This window comes from Filicampus tigris, chromosome 19 (genome assembly GCF_054856515.1).
Source record: "Filicampus tigris isolate MCC_2025a chromosome 19, RoL_Ftig_1.0, whole genome shotgun sequence".
In the NCBI taxonomy this organism is placed as follows: Eukaryota; Metazoa; Chordata; class Actinopteri; order Syngnathiformes; family Syngnathidae; genus Filicampus; species Filicampus tigris.
Window position 1 is genome coordinate 9,260,772 of NC_141235.1, and position 24,076 is coordinate 9,284,847.

General features: G+C 41.7%; 1 protein-coding gene across 3 annotated transcripts in view; it reads right to left on the reverse strand.

The window, feature by feature from the left end:
• The window catches only part of ankfn1b (ankyrin repeat and fibronectin type III domain containing 1b), a 119,964-nt gene that overhangs the window by 23,219 nt on the left and 72,669 nt on the right, over positions 1-24,076 (reverse strand). For 2 of the 3 annotated variants that reach the window (XM_086017559.1, XM_086017558.1), the window contains 2 exons: positions 20,535-20,575; positions 11,073-11,195 (listed from right to left, as the gene is read on the reverse strand). In XM_086017559.1, coding sequence (XP_085873685.1) covers positions 11,073-11,195; positions 20,535-20,575 — 164 coding nt within the window. Of the gene's footprint in view, positions 1-11,072; positions 11,196-20,534; positions 20,576-23,705; positions 23,743-24,076 lie in introns of those variants that run through there. The other variant, XM_086017560.1, reaches the window with a different exon arrangement.

Here is a 24,076-nt window from a genome sequence, read left to right on the forward strand (position 1 = left end):
TCCCCTGTGATAAACAGGGGGCCAAACACATACCATGACTGATCTGCGGCGGGGTGATAAATAGTGATCGGCCAGATCGGCAGCATTTATGCATTGCGTTTTGATTTTTTGTCCCCTCTGTGCCACATCATTGTACACATGCGACAGCAGCCTAGTCATCATGTCTGCTGTGTCGTTCTTCAGTGTCACCTCTCGTGTGTTTTAAACAGATAAGCATCTTTCTGTCCTCTTGTGTCCCGGCACGGCTGGTATGGAGACTATGCTCCGTCTCCGGTCCGCCATGGGAACGCCGTCGACGGCCGTCTGCTCAGTGGTGTCGGCACACACTCAGCTGCTGAAGGAAATGTCAGCAGGAGCCTACAGGCGACAGTGACAGACTATGCGATAGGTCCCAAGCACCAAACGGGAGGCAGGGAGATAAATGAAGCCCTCAAGTGGTAACTTTCAACAGCTTTCTCTCCTTCTGTTCCTTGCCGGGTCTCATTCATCTCCAAGCACCCCCTCCTCCCCTGGCCAACTGTCTCATGTTTCACATCTTCATCGGCCTTCAATTAATCTGTTACACTGATTGTAATAGTGTCTGTAAATGACATGTAGTCCATGTCACACATCTTTTAAACACTCTGTTAAGGCCATGTCACTGAGAGCTCCGAGGAAGAAACTAGTTGAGGCCACCACAGACACATTCACATAATAGACACACATAAGTCCTACATCTCGAGTCAATTTCCAGGAAAGACCAAATCTTTGAAACACTCTTTGAAGGCGATGTCACATTGGGAATTGGGCTGAGAGCTCAGAGGGAGAAACTACTTCCATCTGAGACTTTGGAAACAAGAGCTTCAGGACTCAACGGACACATTCACACAACAGACAAATAAGGCTTGAATCTTAAAACAATTTCCAGGACAGACCAAATATCTAGGAAAAGCTTCAGGACATAAAGCAGAGAAATGTATGTCTTGAATCTTAAAACGATGTCTGGGACAGACCAAATGTCCAGAAACAGTTTCAGGACGCAAAACAGAAAAGAACAAGACCTGAATCACAAGACAAGTCCCAGGACAGACCAAATCTCCAGAAAGATCTTCAGAACACACGGGAGAAAAACAGAACACTTGAAACCCAAGCCAATTCCCCAAAACAAACCAAATCTCTATGAAGAGTTTCAGGACATAGAGAAGAGAAATAAGTGTTTAATCCTCACGTCAATCAATGTTCGCTACAGACCAAAGCTCCAGAAAGAAGAAACTAAGATGAATTCTTGAATCTTAGATTAACTCCCTTGACGAGTGGAACAAGGGTAATTGTTCTTTGTGAAGGGAAAAAAAAAAACAGTTGAATGCTTCACTGTATATCGTCCGAGTCACATTCTTTTGTACTTAGATTTCACACAGTTTGATGACTCCACATGTTGTAAACACAGGGAAGCTCCCATTTGAAAACGTCTTGCCTGCTACCGTCCCTTAGTTGGGTTATGTCGCAGGGAACAAGAATATCAAGGAACAACATGGACCTGCTGATACGTCAATTTGAAGTGATATAAAAAGGCAAGAGGTCGATACGAGAGGTGGTGGATTCGCCAATTTAAGGACTTGCTTGGGACTGGACTTTCCTCTTGTTATGCATATTTATGCATATTCTCACGAGACGGCCAGTTGAGTTAAATGATACAATGATCATTTGCCACCTAAGAATCCAATGGAAATGCACTTGACACCCAGGTACTTGCTTATCACCAATCACTTTGGACAAGATCATTAGACGAATTGCAAAACCAACAAGCTGATGTGACAAGGCTGCCAGCATTCAGCAGCGGAAGAAGGTAAATAAATGAGTCGAGTCAAGATGGGTCATCGTATGTCAAAGAGTATCCAACAGAACACGTGAAAATTAGTCAAGTAGAGAACATCTGTAGGAAAAATGTTATTTATATTCCGGCTCTGCCATGAACGTGTGAGTCCACACGAGCATTCTTGCACACACAAACCGTCCTACAGCACATGCGGGACCGTACGACAGCTGACAGCGGCCCACACTGTGGCCACTGAAGCGGCCCCGAGCCCTTGCAACAGGCACTTTTTCACGGGGCCGATACACCTAAAATACCCCTCGATCCCTGTCCCTTCCCGCTCTGTCCCATCCATCTCCACTCCCTCCCGTAATAGACGCCTTATTTTAGACATCCTCGTGTTCCCGGCCGGGCCTAACCTATTCCAGTGTTCCAGATAAAGCGTGGCAGGTATTTGGAATAATTTTTCCATGGGCCTGGCCCGGAAGATAAAACGAGATATATTTGTAATGCGTGTGCCGGTATCCCATTTCAAAGAGAAAGCCCATCGGAATCCGGCCCCGGGCTTATTGTTATTTGCCTGAGATGGAACAGATGACTTTTTTTTCTGTCGGCAGGACGGTGCCCCATCACTCTCTGACGATATCAAGGAGTATGCGTGTGTGTGTGTGTGTGTGTGTGTGTGTGTGTGTGAGGTTGTACTTTCAAAGAGATGCTCCATCCTGCATATGAGGTTGCCATTTCCCAAGAAACAGTCCACCTACCCATAATACAAGTAAAAGACATGATACAAGCACTACGGTACATATTACAAACATTTATGTTGTTTACTTGGCAGGGTGGAACGGATTAAAAGCATTTCCATTCATCTGAATTGGGAAACATAATTTGAGATACTTTAAAATGTACAGTATGTAAGCAAGTCACATTTTCTAGCCTGTGGAGATTAATATCAATATTTTGTAGGCTTTTGTATATATATATATATATATATATATATATATATATATATATATATGTAAAAAAGGTATTCACTTGACCTTTTTCTCAAAACAAATTTTCACAGCCGACCGCACCTCTGACCAGCTTACAAGAGATGGGAAGCCACCATTCTGTGAGTCTCAACCAAAAACCTATCATTTACACAACAAGAAACTCATCAACTCTGAGATCACGCAATGATCACAACGGACAAACGAGCACGAGTCTTCCCCAGACAATAAATGTAAAGACTATGGAGTCACACGCAGTTGTGGTCTATTATATATGTGCACTTTCTTGAACCCTGACAGTGATAATATGAAAAGCTTGTTTATAAAATGCTCCAACTGCTTAACGGATTGCAGAGTTGTTGGAGTACATTTAAAGGGAGCCACAAGTATGTACTTAACAGCTCATAAGAGGAGCTATCTCAAAAACATGTCAACGCCGGCAGCTGAGTGGAAAATTCTGCCCAATATGATGATTCCACAGTTCCATTGCGAAATGCATAGGACATGCTGACGAGCGCCAGAAAAATCAATATTATTCAGATTTGCTGTCCACAAGACATTTTGTTCAGCTAAAAAAGAGAGCGAAATAAAAAGCAAAAAGACCTGAACTTGGTTTCGTATACGAGAAGAAAAAGCATGTTGGACCAAAATGAAACTTGAAATCTTTTTCTGACTCCCATTCCAAACTTGACCGTCAATGTTGACATTTCAACTTCACAGCAGGCACTGGCATTTATGTCAATCAAACTTCTATTGTAAGACACATTAGCACTGACATGCATCGTTACCTCCAACAAGGAGGTAATGTCTTTGACGTTGGTGTGCCTGCTTTAGTTTGCCATGGGAAAATGTGGATCAGATAAAGGTGAGGAAATTCAAGAAAATGTAGCTGTATCAATAGTTTTCAATCACGTGATCGGTATCTGGTGGAAGTTAAGATGTCAACAAAGACAAGTAGACCGACTCTTGTTTTATGTTATAAATGGTCCAGTCTCCTTATAAGTGCTGAGGGCTAAAAAGTTGACATACCGAAACTTGGTGTGCAGTGGCAAAGACACAACGCTATAATAAAATGCTAAGAAAATATATCTTTTTTTGTTTGTTTGTTTTTTTTTAGTATTTTTTCATGGCGATTGGTTTGTGAAAGTGTTTCATAGCTCAAAAATAAAAACAGGCTTACCTCAAAAGACATTTGCTTTTGCTGCAGACCTGATTCATACATTTCCATCAATCATGGTTTGACATGATGGAATTTTTAATCTATATTTTTCTAAATGCTATTAAAATTGTTTATGTTTTTCCCAAGTGCTTGGCAAAGGCCTCAGGGGTAGCTTAAATGTTGGTTAGATGTTTATATATACATTAGTAATGGGTTATTCCTCATTTTTCTGATTGAATTACATGATGGTGTTTGCTAAAATTATCCGTGGCACCGACTTTCCACCAGTCAAGGCGGCCCATAGAGTGCGCTGCACTTATGTACATTCTGAGCGAAGAATGGAAAGATTACAAATACAGATTACCCGAAATTTCTAAGCCTCGTGTTTGAGACAGCCCGAAAGGCAACGTGTTGCACTGGGAGCACGCAGTCAACTGAAAACAGCCTGGCGGGGCGAGAGACAGTGAGAGGACAACGTTGCAAAACTGACACACGCGCGCGCACGCACACACATGCTGAGAGAGTACGCTGGCCGCTCTAAATGTGGCTTGTAGAAGGAAATTCTGAAATCCGAGTCTTGGCACCAGACAGGCTGGAAGCAGGCAGGCTTCTGGACACAGAGCACACACAGAGAGAGAGCGAGAGAGAGGAGGGAGAGAGCATGGCGGGATGGAGGCCTTTATTACTAGATTCATTTAGGCGTCCGCTCTGTTTGGCTCTTATCAGCTTATAAGCAACGTGAGGCCGTGCCAACACGGTGACCTACGGCGTCTCGCTCGCTCCGTCGGCATGGCGACACAACAAATGCGTCCTTTTTTTTTTTTTTTTTTTTTTGCTGGATATTAAAACGCAGGCATGTGTGCGGTCCCCCCGCATGTGAAGTTTCGCTTAATGCGCTAGCCAGCCAAGACAATCAGATTGACTCCAATCTCTCGGGTCGCATTTATACGGACGCCGTTTTATGGAGTGATGTATCAGGTGTGTGTTCGGGTTCCCGCATTGAATTTCACTTCATCCCCCAAAGGTGTCTTTACGTCCGGACGACTTCACCACATGTGCGGCGCGTATTCAAAAGGTTACAGGACCTGGAAGTCAGGTACCTGACCAGCCACTTTAATACGGGCTGGCATTTAAAAAGAAATCGCTGATAAGCAGTCTCATTAAAACATTCCTGTTTGTGTGTGTAAGGGTTCCAAAGGGGTGGAACATTTCCATGGGAATTATAAGAATTTGTGTGAATTTATGGGAATTAACTCATTCACAGCCAGTCATTTTCAAACGATCACAACATACACTTCCAGTTGCCTATTGCGACACTACTCTGTTTATATATATATCAGGGGTGTCAAACTCATTTTTGCCGCGGGCCGCATCGTAGTTCTGATTTCACTCAAAGGGCCGTTACGACTGTTAACCTGAGTAAATGTATGATCGCCTTCTACACAACTAATTGATGGATCACTACTTTTGAAATCAGAAGCCAGTAAATAGTTTGTATTTTTCAACGTATTTCAAAGGAAGGATTGGGAACAAGTGCTTGGAAATATCGAATATGTTGTGTTAACAGTGAAGACAATTTAAAAAAAATGTGTCAAGTCAACACATGATTTGTCTTCGCGGGCCACATAAAATGATGTCGTAGGCCGGATCTGGCCCCCGGGCCTTGAGTTTGACACCTGTGATGTATATTTACAGTGGATACGGGCTAGGGGCCGGGCCGAACCACGAATAGCAAAAACGTGTAAATAGACAACCAATATAAATGCATTGAAAACCCTAAAAAACAAACAAACTAAAAAAATCTTGACTAAGCGGGGATATGCCGCCAAATAAGCATTTTCCATGAAAATAAAAATAAAATATTGGAAAAAATAAATCTGTACTGTTCAAGAGTAAGATGCTTTTCTCTCCCTCGTTATCGACTTGACAAGCACAAGATTCACCGCCTGATCATCATCTACTCAAAAGCTGTGCTCATAACCAAAGCGATGCAACACTGCCATCTACAGGAATCTATGAGCCATTACAGCGGTGTTAAAAAAAACAAGGCGGGCGATACCATCTACCATGCCCACTTCCTGAAAAACGTAAGGGACGTAATGACGTATATATTCATTGGCGGCAGTAAACAGTTGACAAATATTAAACGTCCAAGGTAGTGAATGAGCTAAAACCCAACTTTTAATTTAGTAAACTGGAATATCTATGATACAAACCTCTAAATGCACAGAGGAACTTATCATTGCGCTGATTGAAAATCGGTTTACTTACATGCTCAAATAGTAGCCTCCACTCTAATCCAATGTCCACTGTTACAAATGAACACCGATCCTCAAACAGATGCTTAATTATTTCCCCTCAGAAATCTAAATTGATGACATCAAAATTAATCCAGCAAGTGAAAAGCTGGCACACATCTGTTCATAACCATCTCGCTTGTGTGCTTCGCACATATTGTTCACGCAGGTGCATCAATATTATGTGATCTGATAACACAAAAAAGCAATAATTATATTAACAATCCCGTGATGATTGACTACAAACGCACACGCACACAAATCACATTAGAATGTTTATAAGCGATGGACAAAAGCTGATCATTATGAATTCTTTCAGTTATCATTGTTGATCATTTTGAATTGAAGTGTTTAGAGGAAAACAACGTGTACGACAAAACTCCCTTGGGCAGGATTATTCAGATCAACACTGGCATTAAAAGTGGCATTCAGATTAAATTGAAATAACATTCTATCAAATGCGCACTCTACGCACCAGTCCACTTCCATTATTTTGACATTTACACCTGCAACACTACTTTGAACAAACGTCAATTCTTAAGGTGCAAAATGAATGGAACAGACTGATTTTAATTCAATTAACATGAATTCTTAGACCATTTAATATTGAGTAGCAAATCCAATGTATTATTCTTTTGTGATGCTTTTCCAGGCTGTTGCTTGTTTTGGGTGTTACTCCCTTTAAACCCCCCCACCCCCCCCGAAAACCTGCATTCTCTATAGGGTTTAAGTCAGGTGATTGACTTGGCCAGTCCAAAACATAAATTTATATCTTTTGCCTTCCCTGGTTCAATACTTTTGGGAATACATATCTGTTCATACATCTGGACTTTTTTTTATTTTATTTTTTACATTTTTCATTATTTTTCCCCATCCTATTCTAACTCGCTCCTCTATTCACTGAGTGACCTCTCCTCAATACCTTCATCCCATTACCACAGCAGCGCGGAGAACTTTTCCCGCGGTTTCTCGCAAAATGCTAAAAGAGTGCAGCGATGGCCGGAACGGGGCATCTGTTGCCGGTCACAGTTATTAAAAGGGTAACACAACCTTGTAGGTATTAACTCATACATGACTCGCTTTGAAGTGTGAGCTGTGTGCATAATTGGGGAGCTGGAACAAACTGTGAAAGACTGCGAAAGCGAACGCCGTGTACGCGCCACCAAAAGCACGGCGCGATGTTTACCTCCTCACCTCTTTTTCCTATCGCTCTTTTTATCTTGTCCTCGCTCGCTCATTTTCTCGTCCCTCCCTGGGGAGAGTATCAGAGGAGGAGTGGGCGGTCCGTTGTATGTTTAACCTTTGAGGTGGGCCTGCTGTGCTGAGCAAGGCTTGCCACCTGTTGGCTCTATGTTAGTGCGTTTGTGTGCAAGCAGAGGTAAATCTCTTAATTTTGATGAGCAGAGACAGCGCAGTCGCCATGGGGATGTGGCGGTGGCTCGCTGCTGATGTTCTCAGGAAATGGGGGGGGGTTGCATCTCGCACACACACACGTACACAAACGTACACACAAACACGACCCCTCCTATGTCAGAGGCTCGGTGACACCATGTCTCCCACGGGCGATTGAGAGCCCAGCCTGGGTGGCTCCAGGCCTTGTGTGTCTCTCAGTGTGAGTGTATGTATCACTCCAAAGGGGTCCCCCGCCTGGGCCGCCATATGCCACCCACCCAGCGGCGGACAAGAGAGGGGCGGAGGTGACCCCTGGCCACCGACTGAAGCCACCAGTTGGCCCATTCTCTCAGTCACACGCCGGCCGGGCGCCATGTTTAAAGTCCCACGGCTGTTTATCTGGGAGAGCGATGAAGGGTGGTGGTCGGGCGGGGGCCTCGGAGATGAGGCCTATTCTCCCGACTATGATAAAGCCTTTGTAAACACAGACGGGTAAACACCGCACACAAAGTAAGCCCCAACTTCAATGCAGATTCAAATTCGCGTGTCAATTTGAAATTGATTTACAAAGTATGACCGGGTAACATGACAGTTGGGACTAAATGTAAACATTCCAGAAAGAACTGAGTCAACACAGGATATGCTTTCTAATGGTAGCCATAGGGCTGGTGGCACTATTTTTTTTCAGTCATGTATCAATAAATAGCTGGTACTGTCTGTGGTGCTGAAGTGGCAAATCCAGACTTCCGTTGAGGTCATCTTGGATTTTAAGAGCCTCTGCTTTGAATCAGAAAAAAAAAAATCAATTAGTGATTATGACAGACACGGAGCTGGAATTACCTTACAGTCACAAGCTATGGATATTGAAACTTCAGCGCATTTATGCTTTTTAAAACAATGGGGAAAATTTCTTTAGAGTATCACGTTTGAACTTTCAATGTGAAAATGTAAATACATTTTCTAAGGACATCAAGCGTCCTCTGTCTTTGTACTATAAACTGAAGTCTGTATTCAAATTGATATTTTTCCAAATGCTATGGTAGATGACTCATATCACTGTGACCATAATGTTGAATATAGTAAAACCCTTCAGCCCTTATCCTTTGCAGCTTTTCAACATTCATAAACTCATCTCCCAATTTTATCAAATAATATTATATATATGTATAGTTATAATTTACTACAGCAGTCTCCAGAGGCCTTTGTGGACTTTAATAATGTTACAAAACGGTTGCATACGAGTACATGGACTCTCTTGGCTCGGAAGTCCTTCAGTGGCCACAGGCTGTTTGTAAACGGCAATGAGCCACTAAATATATCGTCAAGCGTTGAGCCGCATGAGACTGCTTTACTGCAGAAGGCTGCCCATAGGTCTACCACTGGTCCGTTTTATAATATACATGTCGGTTTTTGTCGTAGGTTGTCAGGAGACAAACATTACTCAGCATTTAAGCTTGATTTGTTCACCTTTTTATTTGAGCAGTCTGGGTTTTCTGAGATTTCAACATTCAACATTTAGCAACCTAATACTCACAGGCATATATTCTTTATCCTTTATGAAAAACAACAACACATTACTGCAGTTTACTGTGTGATGTGAGCATGTTTGCCTATATGTGCACTGTGATTGGCTCGGACCAAGTCGCCCAAAAATCAACTGTGGTTAAACAGCATCTATACACTGGTGTATTAAAGATATTTCAGATAAAATATTACATTTCCCGCATGACATTTTTCAATAATGAGTAAGATGATCAAGTACAGGCTGCAGGAAGTAGAGAAGAATAAAAGCCCAACAATTCCAATGATTCATTGGAGGTTTTCAATAGATTCCGTGCCGATGACTTTGCATTCCAAGGAAGCGCCGCTAGTCTAGTCAGTAGCTGGGCTCACTTAGCTTGACCTCCCAATGGTGTGACTCATGTCCCTTGTTTATGATGTCACAAAAAGAGCGGTCACACTCTCGTAACGGTGGCTCACCCAAGAGAAAGTCAAAATCCAGCTGTATACAAGCCCCCCTACCGACCCGCTCGTAAATGATCATGTCCAATCTACCCACTGCGTTTCATTAAAAGCAGACCACATCAGTCAGCGCGCATATTTTAAAGGGCAGGTCCCCCTTGCCGGCAATATGGCACCCAAAAAAAACCAAAAAAAAAACACGGCACTTTTAAAGACTCAAGGACCTTAGACTGCAACGCCCGTACACTTAACATCGCCATCCCGCTGATGGACCACACATACATTCCCGACATAGACCCCGAGACCACACAGTGAGTCCTGTAAGGTCGACAAAAGACCTCATACAACCTGACAGCGGGTCCTTACATGACTCAAGAAGAATCCAGCACCGCTACGTTTTTTTTTCACGAGCCGCAAACTAAGACTGCCAACAGTAACTGTAGTCCCCATGGTGCACTGGTGGGAAGGAACCAAGTACAAACCCTTTGCTACTGTACAATACTTTTCTCACAATTTTCTGTTTTATCTAAAAAAGATGCAGGTACAGTAAAGTGTATCTTTTCAGTTATTCTCAGTTAATTTAGCCTTCTTTTGAAGTTAGTTCACACTGTTAGCAAAGCTATGGGAATACGTTTTGATAGCATGTCCAGAGAATGTTTTTTTTCTTCTCAGTATTGGCAGTATGTCAGCTAAGAAAAGAAGGCAACTATTTTTTGTGGAGATACGTTTTTGGGCACTGTATATAATTGGCAGAAAAAAAAATTAAATGTCCTTTTGTACTTAGACCACACATTTCCAAACTCCCCCCCCATAAGTGAAAAACACTTATGTCCATTTTTTCCATTAAAAAAAAAAAAACGGGGTGTGCGCGTCACAGCCATCCCATTAACATGAACACTGAAAAAAAACATTACATGAGATACATGTTCTCTGTGACTATCAAGACTACGCATTTTTACTTGACTAAAAGAGTTAAATCAACTGTTCTACTTTTACCAGACTCTTGTATACACAAGTATCTGTACTTGTATTTAAGTACAGAGTGTGCATACTTTTGCCACCTCTGCCATGGTAATAAGAACCTGAAAACCACTTTGCTGCAATACTGCTCGAGCAGACAAGTGAGGTTGTTTTCCCAATGGGAAAAGAAGCCTAAAGGAAGAGCCAAGAATACACAACAGGAAGTTCAGTGAGGATGCCAGACGAACGTATGGCAGAATGAATGGGTCAGTAAACGAGTGGAGGCAAGGCAACAAGAGTTTAGACGAATGAGGATTGACGGCGGCTATGTGAAAGCGGCCTCGCCATGGAACGCTTTCAAACTTCCTTTTAGCGGCTGCCTGCCGACTGGAGCGCAGCGAGATGGGCCGGCGCCACTAAAGATTCTGGGCGCTCTCCAACCAAACACAGAACGAGACCCTGTAACCGCCGCGGAGCACGGAATAAGGCGGGATGATAAATAAGGTCTTTGCACTTACCAATCAACACTAAGTGAGCGCCGCCTGTAGGAATGCGCCCGTTCCGATGTGATCTTCTCGGCTTTGGCTGGACGTTCTTTGAGAGAGAGGCGATGAGTAAACTTGGAGATTCCAGACTCCGACCTTGCAAAAGAAGGAAAAAAAAGTCAGAGAAATAAGATAAACTGCTAATTTTTCTGGCTCGCAGAAGAACAACAGTTTTAACAAGAATTCTGTATTAGCTTGTGGAATGCAAAGCATTGAAACATTTACTTAATTCACTTTTTTAAATCACGTCCATTTTATCTGGGCCATTTGAGTCCCCTGGAAATAAAAAGTGTAAATGGCAATTTGCATATTTAGTCCAAACCATTCCTGCCACCTAAATTGTTTTTTTATGTCATTGGTTTATTGAGAAAACCATTTTTGTTGGCTCAATATAAATGTGCTTAGAGTCAACATGCTACTAGCATAAATGCTATGTAGTTATATTTAATGTATTTGCTAATTCTATGCTGAAAACAGATTCCTGTAACTTTCAGTCTTGAGAAGTTTGACTACATTCACCCTCGAACACAACTTAAATTACATCTGTATTGAGACATTTTGTCTTATTAAATAGGACAGTACAGTTTGATTTACTGCTGAGGCTTTCAGGAACAGTTAAAATGCTTCGTTTTCTTCGTGTTCTCAGTAAGAACTAATTGCAAACAAGAAAACAGACAGCCTTAAAAGCAATAAAAGTTGGACATTATTGATGACAAAAATGTAACCAAGTCAGCACCGCAGATTCATGTAAAGTACTAAAACACATCTTAACGGCAAATTATTCAATCAATGTGAAATATTATTGTCGGACACACATGTCTTTTTGAAATATATTTCCGATGAAGTTACTAAAACACTGCAACAAGGCCAAGTTCCCAGAGGACACATGAGGTTGCAGGGAGAGTTGTAGACTGTGTCTCGTATTTTCCAAATCATTTTCACAGGGGAAAAAAAAAAAAACATCACAAATACATGTTAATCTACTTGACTTGGTTGCCAATGTTCCAGTTTGACAGAAAATAAGATTAAAAGTAAACAAACGTTTTATCCGGTGCGCATACTAATGTTGTGTTTCTCCATCTAACAACCACCAAGTATTTTAAAGTCAGATGGCTATTTAAGATATTCACTGAAAGTTATAGCACTTTTCCAAACTTTAAACCATTATGATTCAGCATATTCCCCTGACGAATAAAACGAAAAAAAAAACAACAACAAAAAAACAACAAAAAAGCCTGAATGGATCTACAGTGATGTCTGGTGAGGTAGGAATTTAATTTTTTTCGTGACTATCTCGTAACAAAAACACTTCTACCTCAAATCATCTTTTTATATTGAAATACTATTAATCCATTCCAGCCTCCCCCAAAAAGTCAACAATTTTTGTCTTGTGTTTGTATTGTGAAAAAAAGCAGTCTACAATATTGCACTTTACAAAAATGACTTGGCCACCGGGGGCAGTTCAATGCATTCACGCAGACAAACGAAGAAGAGTTTCACAACCACTGTAAACAACTCAGTAAACTGCAGTATTATTAGCTGGTTTTTTGCAGAGGATAAAGAATACATGATGATTAATGTTATTGTGTCTGTTTACGTGCTGTGAAATATCCGTTGCTGAAAGGATTACAACAGCGCGACTAATGATGCTATTCGTTAGCCTGTTTATGGCGTTGTGTTAGCATTAAGCTAGTGGAAGGCAAAGTTGCGTGGTTGTTTTAAATACACAACATGTGCCGTACATCTCGTTATCTTGAGTTTTATGGTAAACGTCAACTGTGAGTGGCATTAAAGAGCTTAAGACCTCTTTTTTGGAGAACTTCTTAGTATGTGCCAAACTGCTACTTTATGTGCTCCATTTTTTCAAAGATTGTAAACTAAATCCCTCTGAGAATATGCTTCAAAGACACACTAGCACCTGTTTCTGTATGAAGAAGTTGCAAGGGGCAGCTTTCTCATTGAAATGACCTCATAGGCAGGCTTATCTGTTTGAACAACCCCCCTGCAATCCCCCTCCAAAACTCACTGCTTTCTTTCCCACTCCCACAGCCTCTCCGACTGACCCTGTGCCAACGTCTCCAAAGACTTGGTCGACCTCAAAGACAAAGAGGCATATTTTCCAGTATGACTCACATAAATGAGGTGTGGGATTTTCATCAGATGGCAAAAGAACCCCTAATTGGTGGTATTAAGTCTGGACTCCTCCTTCAAGGGCTTTTTAATTAAATTAGCACCAGTGGGCTGTTCTTGCCAGCTACTGCCGTCCACGCTAATGCCCCTTGACATCAACAGTGGTTTAAAAAAACACAAATTATAAAGAAGAGTCATTAGTTCGTCTCGTCGATGGTTATCATTAATACTTGTCTTGGCTTACAGTTGGCTCGATGTTTGGCTTGGGACCAGTAGTTGCATTAAGAGTGCTGGTAATACTTCAAACAAACATGCGGATCAAACACATGACAATAGGATGATGACTTCAATGGCACCAGAATATATAGGATCACCACTTCAAACACACGGGGTGGCAGCGGACATAAATGAGGGTGGAGGGAATCCCTTTGAGGGCTTTAGGGGAAAACGGGACATGTGAAGCAGGTGGGTCGTAGCGGAGGGGGATCTGCCGGCAACTGGCTGCCTGAGAGCCTCAAACCTGGCACTGGCCCAAGCAGCTGTCCTGGGCCAACGTCCTGGCAGCGAGAAGAGCGCAATGATGGAGCCGCCTTGGAGGAGGAGAATGCATCCGTCCAGTATTTCTAAGACACAAAACTTTTACAAACTGATGGTTACTAAGGTATTGGCCGGTAACCAGGTCGTCACGGTTTGAAAAAGTTATCGTTGCAAAACTGCCAAAACCTTCGATCAGAGGTATGAGCGGATTCAGGAAGGTCCTCAAATGTACTAAAAGCTTTACAGGTGAAAGAAATTTGACCTTCTCTATTTTTTTTAATCTGTTCAATGTTTCAGTACTTTTTTGCATAACTTGCAGCTCTCCAACAAGTAGCTGAACAGAAAAATTCCCAACAGATGTTTGAGACTAATCCCTTGCCAAGGACGTCCACTTCTATGCCTTTGTTTCTTTTGCGGGTGGCACGGTGGTCGACTGGTTTGCACGTCCGCCTCACAGTTCAGAGGTCGTGGGTTCGATCCCGGCTCCGGACTCCCTGTGTGGAGTTTGCATGTTCTCACCGTGCCTGCGTGGGTTTTCTCCGGGTACTCCGGTTTCCTCCCACATTTCAAAAATATGCTTGGTAGGGTAGTTGGACACTCTAAATTGCCCCTAGGTGTGATTGTGAGTGTGGATGTTTGTTTGTCTCTGTGTGCCCTGCGATTGGCTGGCAAGCAATTCAGGGTGTTCCCCGCCTACTGCCCGAAGACAGCTGGGATAGGCTCCGGTATGCCCGCGACCCCTGTGAGGATAAGCGGTATAGATGATGGATGGATGGATGGATGTTTCTTTTGCAGTCTCTCTGTTGTAACCTGGTGATGACCAAGACTAGAGCATGCAAAATTCTCTTGGGCCCTGCGCATCCTGGTCACCACCTCTTCAAGCTCCTTCCAGGTACGATGGAACACACTAAAACCAGCAAACATTCCAATAACTTCTTCCCTCATGCCATCAGTTCCCTAAACAGTTGACTCAAAATTCCACAGTGGTACCTTGCAATTTTGCATACTTGGCCAATAAACATGATTCTGATGACACTGTCACAATCTAAGATGAGTAGCCACTTCCATCCGAGAACTTCCCGTTTGCACCCTTGCAATGGCGAAGTACTGTTGATCAACTGCTGTCTTGTAGTACTTGCTGCTTGTTTGCGAGTCTTGTTGCCTTTGCTAAGTGAAAAGCATTTTTACTGACTTTGCCAATGATGAATAATCCATTTGTGTGCATTCAAATCTTGAATGCATTTTTGGCTGTTGTACAGGGTACCCAGTAGCGCTTTGTCAACAGAATTGCTACTTTTGTGTTACAATCTGTAAAACAGTGCAATCGGGAGGACAATCAATAGCACGGGAACGTGGAAAGTTAGCATCTCAGCTTCTCCGTCTCTGGCAGCTTCCCAAAGAAACACCGTTGGCTTGCTCGCCATCACTTTCCCCGTCTGTTATTTTGCAATGGCAGCAATTAATCAGGGCGAATGCATTCACCGAGCTCCCTCTCACACCACGCAAAGGCATCAAGAGTGCACTTTGACCAAGTTTTAGCCTCACTAACCCAGTTTCCTTGAGAATGTGTGGCATTTGGGAAAAAATAACGCACCAAAGAGAACAGTGTCGTAACTAATGTTGAGTTGATTCAGGGTTACCTTCATCTTCAATATATGATGGATTACCGGTAACAAGCTCTGTTCTGCCGAGTCTTCCAAAATAGGAACGTTCATTGTCTATTTTTAAAAAAACGTTCTCATTTATTGTAAGGCAGGAAAAGCCTACATAGCTTGTAAGAATACACAATGGGTTTACTGTTTAGAAACTAATTCCTGTGAAAGCACCAGGATGCTACATATTTAACTTATCTGCACGACGTGATCTGTCTGAGGTTGAGATTTCTCCTAACCACTGATCTTATTTCATATTATTAAGGGACACCATAATAAATTATAAAGGCAGACAAATACCTGACCTCGTTTCAGCAATTATGGGCAATGGCTGCGGACCTAAAACAACAAGTTTGGAAAGGAGGGAAAACAAAGCTTTATTGCCAATATGAGTGGAATACGCCAAAAAGAATGGAGGCGCCCATCGGTAGGGCTGTTAAACGCAAATGTGACCAACGTTCATACATGGAGGCACGCGCACGCACTCACTCGCGCACACATGCACACACACTTGCAAAAACAAAGTTCAATTCAGGAACATAACCCTCAATACGTTTCATTAGGCCAACAAAAAGCCTTTCAGTGGTCCAATCATAAAAGACAGCAGCCAGGCTATGAACATTGCTAATTAAAACCACTCAAAGAAAGCCTTGTTTGCCACATGCCATACCCATCCAAAGCTAAATGTTTCACCCCACCCCAGCCCCCTCCCTTGGATTGAATTCTCACCATTAAAGTACACTGATATGTTTGGAAGCTAACAAACACAGTGAGCATCGTAAGTGCCCGGAAGAGTATGAAGTGCACGTAGCTCGCATTATGTTTCATCAATGTTAATCTGTGTTTGAAATAATGAGGCAAGCCACCACCATTCATTGCCCTATTTCTGAGAAAAACGCCAAGCCATTTTTTTAGTGGACTGGCTGGTTAGGACTAGTCGACTTTGCAACAACACAATACCATTTAGAGTGTGACGTCGACTAGTCCTCAATCGCGTGTATTTCTGAATGCGCAGTTTTTGTTACGTTTGTTTTCAATACTTGTCTTTTTGTTTGTGTGCACCGATGTTAAGATATTTGCGTGTTGACATATTATTCAAATGTATTATTATTACAAAATAAAGTAGACGAGCACCATTCGCGCCAATTAGCTATTATTTATATTTAGCTACATATTTAGGCTTCCAGATCAGTGATGCCGGTAGCGTGTTACTAAGTTACGCGTTACTCAATACTGGCTGCCATTTTGAGTTTTTGGGGTTGAACTGAGGTAATGTTTTTGTAAATTGTTCATCAACCAGGTCATTCGTAAACTGGGCTACAGACAATATTATATAACTGCAATATTGCCGTGGTGATCCCAAATCACTTATTTTTGTGGTCTTCTAAAATGAAATCTCAAAACATTATGTTGAAGCGGAGAGCAGTTCTGTGGATATGTTTACTTGATCAACTATGGGCAAAATGATTAAGGGAACGATCAATTTTCAGGTTTTAGCATATTTAGAGTGGAAAGTGAGAATCTCTGTCAATACTCTGTGTTTGGAGGAGAAAATAAAATGCAGCTAAAAGGCTTACTGCTCTTTAGACAGCAATGTAGTCAAGTATCGATCATTAGCATCTCTGTGTATTCTCAATGTTGCCGCCAATCGCTTCAACACGCAATTCATCAGCAATCAGACATTCATTATATTGCCCATCCCTATTTTAGACCATACCTCCTTTGATACTTTGTTCTCTGTATAATTTTCCACGGAGTCGGCACAAACGGAATTTTTCAGCGAGTCAAAAACAGGGAAGAATTCAACGCCTTTTTTCCACCCTGTCTTTGGTTGGGTTCAATGCAGCGGTTGGATTTTGATACCGTTCCCTTTGAGTCCCACGCTGTCTTTCAAGCGCAGCATGAGGCTGACTCAACACTGAGATATAGACACGTGATGGATCTGCGTGCAAATTCATCTGGAAATAAGATGACAAACACGTGGAAGCCACTGAATTATCAGAAACGGTAGCTTGGAGAATTGCAGGGCGATACCTTATCATTCCACTCTGCTATGGTTAGATGGCTTCAGATAATAACCTGCATGTAATTTGAAGGAAAATGGTTGGGAGTCATATAATAGTTATCACAGCGGTGAGAACCCCCTGCAGAACGTGCCGCAGAAGTCAATAATGTAATACCAGCACATAGGCATGACACAATGAACATTTTTTATCCAAAATAAACTCACAATGTATCCGAGAAGGCAGCGCATGCCATCACATTATAACAACACCCAATCGCATCGCAGAATCACCACAAAAATCTCCAGCTGGCCTCTTCTCTGACCAAGAAAAGCTGATAAAACCCTGTGGAGCCTTGACTTTAACTCTGGTGTTGTGTCCAGGCATCGCTGCGTAGTGTTTACGGGACCTCTGGCTGGCTGCTGCGATGCAGAGTTAAATCTCGTGGCAATTTGCAATGAATATGCTGTAATTTAACGTCTGCATAGTTTAAGTGGGTCTCCTTGTGGATTTTGACGCCGGTCTCTCTTCTGAGCCAGCTTTCTTGGCCCGATGGAGGTGGACCCTCCTCTGGTATTATGATTGCGGCCTTGAAAAAGCTTGAAACAGAAACACGCAGGGCAGCCCCGCGCTACCCCGTCCAGCCACAATTGAGGACGGCGTCAAGATTCCAATCAGAGTCGAGCCAGCAGACTGTGGGGATGAGCGTACGTGTTTTGCATTTCATGTGAGGTCCAGAGGGCCCGCTTGAGGACAGAACATTTAGGGGAATCCAGTTATCATTTAAACAGCTAATTCCCAGACAAAGCTTGAGTTTTGGCAGAAAATGTCTCGTTTTCAGACGGGAAAAACGGTGCCCTTGTCCTTCACGCTGAAAACGAGGCAGAAAATTGCTTGCCTTCTCCCAAGTTGAAAAGCGCGACATATGGTCCAGCGTGTTACTATAAACACGTAGACATTTCAGAGCTTACGTATCGAAGAGGGAATGTCTCTGCACGTCACTACTAATGGTGTTCCTAACGCTAAGGGCAGGAGGAGATTACATCATCCTGCTCATTTCCAATCTTACAATTTATGCTGCGTGACGAGAAAGAGGGCTCCAATACTGGGAAGTTCAGAAGATACAGGGAAGAAGAAAAACATGGCTCCCGATAACCTTTGCGAGACTTATGAAGGTGAAAGACAAGGCTCCAGGGTCATAACTTTGTGAATATATATTTTTTTTTTAACACGCTTTAAACTGATAAGGTGGTTGGACCAAACCTACGGTGTTGGCTCGGAGGGGGAGAAGGCTTTTCTTGTTGGAAAGGATGTACGGGTAATACAAGTATTGACTGACACTGACTGGTTTTCTTTAGACTTCTGATAACACGGTGAAGGGCGATGGAACGACAATCATGGCCACGTGGCTGTGAATTTCCATGCAAGCCTGCTTCTGATTCGTCAAACTCAAGTGAGAATCTGGGCGGTGGAATTTATTAGTCGTGTAGTTCACCAATTGCGGTTGGTCTAAAACATATTTGCCGCCATAATCGGTGGTTCGCCGGAGTCATAAAAATGAGTTGGAATTTTTTTAATCATCCAGATTATGCGGCGCTTTTGTCAAACAATCAAACATGAAAGGGTTGTCTGTTGATGTGTTAAAACCAATGTGGAAAATGTTGCATCTCATGTATCTTTCTGTACTCTTCGCATTGAAAAACTACGGCTAGACACACTTGCAGTCTGGTTTATGAGTATAAATACGCATCAAATATATGGATTATCTATTCAATAATATTATCCTCAGATAGTCAGCCAACAGCAGTCGCCTCAGGCCCGCTGAGCTAGCGTCCTTTTCGACCAACTTTACCACCAATGTAATTAATACTCACTGTGTACACTGGAAAAATGAAAATCTTTCCATTTGAATTTTCCTTGGATTGGCCCATTGGGGAACTACATACACTAATGCGGCGGCCCGTCTATATGTCTAAACAATTTGTTCAACTGGCTTGATTTGGAGTAATTGCAGTATTTTAACTTGATTGCTATTGCTTATGTCCCTTCCTATTTCTCTCGTATTCATATATTATTAATGTAGCATTTAACAAATGTTGGTCGGAGTAATTTCAACATATGCAACTTCTAAATGGAAATTGTACTTCGATTCCAAGCTGGTCCGATAAGCACTGAAGTGAAAGTGAATTAAAAAAACGATTATTAAGATGAAACTCATTGCCAGTGATGGGAAGGATAAGTGGATCATTCTCGGAGCAAAACGCTACAAAAAATAATTACGTTATATAACTCAATCATAACACTCATTATTGATTCATCATCTATCTTCTATATTGAACAGTCAATGGAAATAATTCATTTTAATTAGAAAACATCCACTGAAGTTCAAAGTGCAAAATGGGAAAAAATATTCATGACTTCAGGGAAAATGGGGTAGAACAGAACAGAGAAAAAGTGACTGAGGCAATGTTACATTTCATGTTTAAAACGCAACAATGGCTCAATATAATCACAACTTATCACAAATTGATCATCTTCACTAAATGTATATATATACCGTATATCAATCAATCAATCAATCACATTTTATTTATATAGCACTTTTCATACATAAAAATGCAACTCAAAGTGCTTTAAAACATTCAAAGCAAAACATAGAATTATCTTCAATCAAAAGAAAAGATAAATTATTTAAAAGTTGTTGAAAGCCAAACTAAAAAAATATATATATACACACACATATACACATATAAATATATAAATATATATGTGTCTGTATATATATATATATATATATATATATATACACATATATATATGTGTATATATACATATATATGTGTATATATATATATATATATATATATATATATATATATATATATATATGTGTATATATACACATATACACATATATATATACACATATATATATATATATGTGTATATATTTGTGTATATATACACACATATATATATATATATATATATATGTGTATATATATATATGTGTATATATTTGTGTATATATATATATATATGTGTATATATTTGTCATTAGGAATTTATATTCACTCTTGACGAAAACATTAACGAAAAGAAATGGGACTCACTTCTTGTGTTGATTCTCCTTGCGATCAACCGAGCCCAGACTCTGGAAAGAAGAAACAAAAAAAATAAGAAAATCAACATTAGGATCTTTTTGTTGTTTTCTTAATCTCATTTGCTCTAATTAGCTGAATTGGTGCTACAGAACCACACATAAGAGGGCATTTGACTGCACGTAATACAAAAGCTGTGGCAAGGTTACACTATTATCATCATTCGGGTATTTTTCATACACGACAGTATGAATATCTGAGCACTGATGAATGGCTAATCAACCAATGAATACTAGCGCACACGTTCCGAGGAGCAAAGGGGCTGCACTCGTGAAAATTCATGACGTCTCCTGTTCTGGACTTTTTATTATGGTGCTAAAATGTAAGAACCAATTACATGGCTAATGAAGCTGTCCACAATGAATAAAAAAAACAAAAAAAAATCAGACATCCTTCTCCCAGGCATATTTTGCGCTGGAGACATGGAATATGTTTAAAAATAATCGGACATTTCACCAGTGACAGAGTTGAGTGAGCTACAAAAGCATTGATTTAAAGGTGGGGGGGGAATCAATAAATACAACACGCCAGCATTGCCCAATGGGATGTTTGAGTGCATTCCTCCAGAAACGACAGCTTGCTCACACATAATAACACAAACATACAACTCCATACAAAAAGGTGCGGATAAACGCATACTTTCCCCCTGCTGTCACCATCTTCTGGAGGTTTATGGGTCTCAGATGGGACACACGCTGAGGCAGACAAGAGTGAAGTGTGTGCATATATATATACACGCGCACACACCTACATATTGACACACACATAACTAGCCTGAGGCTGAAGACACTTTCGGAGCAAAATTCCTTCACTGCTTGGGATTTTTATCATGCCACGGTGCTGTGATCCATGACAAGTCTCATCCCTGAGTGATGGAGCCGGGCCAAGATGGCCACTTGACAACACGACCGTCAGTCAAGCAAAAAAAAAATGGATAAAAAGATAGTGTACCAGGAATGCATGTGTCAAATATTTTTTACATCTTAATCGAACAACAAATGATCGTGCATCATTAAACACAACTAGCAAGTGAGATGCAGGTATTATTGTTGGGGGCTCTACATCCTCACCCTCTACTGTAGTATCTGTGACTGAGAGATTTGACTTCAATTGAAATATTTTTCTTCTCTCTATTAAAGGGTAAATTTCGAACTTTCTAGACTTTTCTCTGTCTCATGTTGAAAGATGCCTCCCCTAGATGACATGTTTCAACTCCTTCCAAAGATGTTCAACAATATTTAGATCAGGACTCATCGAAGGCCACTTCTGGGTAATCCATTGTTTTGTCCTTAGCCATTCTTGGGTGTTTATCCTGTTGTGAGGAACCTGAAACCTAGTTTCTGACACTAGGTAGCACATTTCGTTTCAGATTGCCTTGATATTTTGGAGATATCATTGTACCCTGTAAAGATTGAGAACACCCTGTGCCGGATGTAGCAGAGCAGCCCCAGAACATAACAAGAGGCTGACCGAAAAGGGAAAGTTTTTTTTTTTTTTTTAATGTTTCATTGATGTGTCTGTTGTATCAGTTTTGTCTCATCCGTCCAAAGGATTTCCCTTCCTTCTTCTTGTTTGGCAAATGCCAGTTTTACCCGTTTCAATATTTGTAAAAGTACACTTCAGACAAAAGAAGGCATACAGGTTAGCAGTTTACGTTCCAAGGTTACACCACCTTATCAAACCAGCCCATTTGAAAATTTGAAATCAAATCGCAATCTTAAAATGAAATCTATTAAGTGTACAGGCATCCAGTTCTACTTGTTGATATCATTAGAGCGGCATTGACCTTTTATTAAAGGGAAAACATTCCAAAACCTAAAATTTCAACGCATCGTCACCGGTTCGCCATCCAACTAACAGTCAGCGTTGTGCCAAATGCCTCCATGAGATGAGCACGATAGCATTTCCACTGCTAAGTGGCTTCCCCTCCTGATGCTTGGGACTGTGAGGTGACATTTTGCATGTGACTTCCATGTGTGCGTGTAAAGCATATGTTTGCATATGGCTGACAGCTCCCCTGTAGGGACAGGATATGTCATACAGAGTAGCTGACCTTACACCTTGCAGGTCCCCCGCTGTACCCACAGATAGATCCACCCATCCAGCAAGGATGAGGGAAGGTGCTTGTCCTTCATTTGAAAGACAGGACGATTATATTCTGTAGGGGTTCTTTTTTTTTTCCATTTGAAAAATCAATACTATTAGACCATGACTTTTCCCTACTAATTCATAACACAGTGATTTATATACATGGCACGTGCTGGTTCAGAACCAAACATAAACAGGTAGGGTACTATTATTTGCTTTTGACCTCTCTACCATCTTTTCAATGGTAGAAAAAACATCAATTACACAGCCAAACGACATGTCCAAAAGAATGACTCAGACCCTTGGCAGCAGTATATTGGCAGTGTATGGCGGCATATTTTCAACTGAAAATCATTTAGCAGGCTGCTGGAGTGCAATTACCGAATGCATGATTGATCAAACGACCTCTAATTGTTGCTTAGGCCTCGCCAATCCTCTAAAAAGCCCAAAGAAAATGATGGAATATGAATGAACAATACAATTGAATACAGTGGACGTTGGAGTACATTTGTGCAATCCCTAATTGAAGAATAGTCCTTGGAGCATCATTGTATGGCTAAAGATAATGAAATGACATGAAAAGGGAGCACACATTTCTTACCTTTCCATAAGAACATAAGGTTACTTCAGTTAATTGAACCCTTAAACAAGCGCACCCGCCTGCTCAAAAGAGGTTAATAACCATTTCAGTCACTTACATTCACGTGGCATCTCAATTAAGTATACAGTGAGGGATGACACAATCGTCAATGAACTGCTCACGACGCTCCGTTATTTGATGCGCATCAATTCAACCCAACGGCATCGGAGCCGTCGCTTTGGTTAGCAGGTAGCGAACGCAACTGGCATTCCCTTACAACTGTGAAATTAGAGTGACAGCGCGCCCGCCGCATTCCTGCCAAATGCATCCGAGGTATTAGCCGCTTATGCACATTCTGCCTCAGCAGCAAACACAAAATCGTTAAGCAGCCACTGGCAACCCGTTTACTGAATACCTTCACTCTCGCCTCCATTAATTGACGCGTGCATACATACCTGTTGAGTCCAACTCTCTCCGCCTTTGAGCCCCCCCCCCACCTTCCCCCCGCCAAAGTGCGCCCGATGCCGTTCCGGCGGGGGCTCTAATTGCCGTTCACCTGCTCAACTTCAGCCCCGAGCCAGCCGGTCGCATTTCCTTCCTTGCGCTCACACGGAGGATTTTGCAAAGCTCGCCTCGACGGCGGCTGCAACTGCCACTGACTTGTTGTACTTTAATTGTGGTTGCTAGGCGATAAGCTTCTACCAATTCTGCACACAGTGAAAACAGGGGGGAGGACATGAGAGAGAGGAAGGGGGGGGCGGAGTGAGAGAATAGGTGGTGCTGAGGGAGGGAGGGTTGGAGGACATGCTCATTATAGACACAGTAG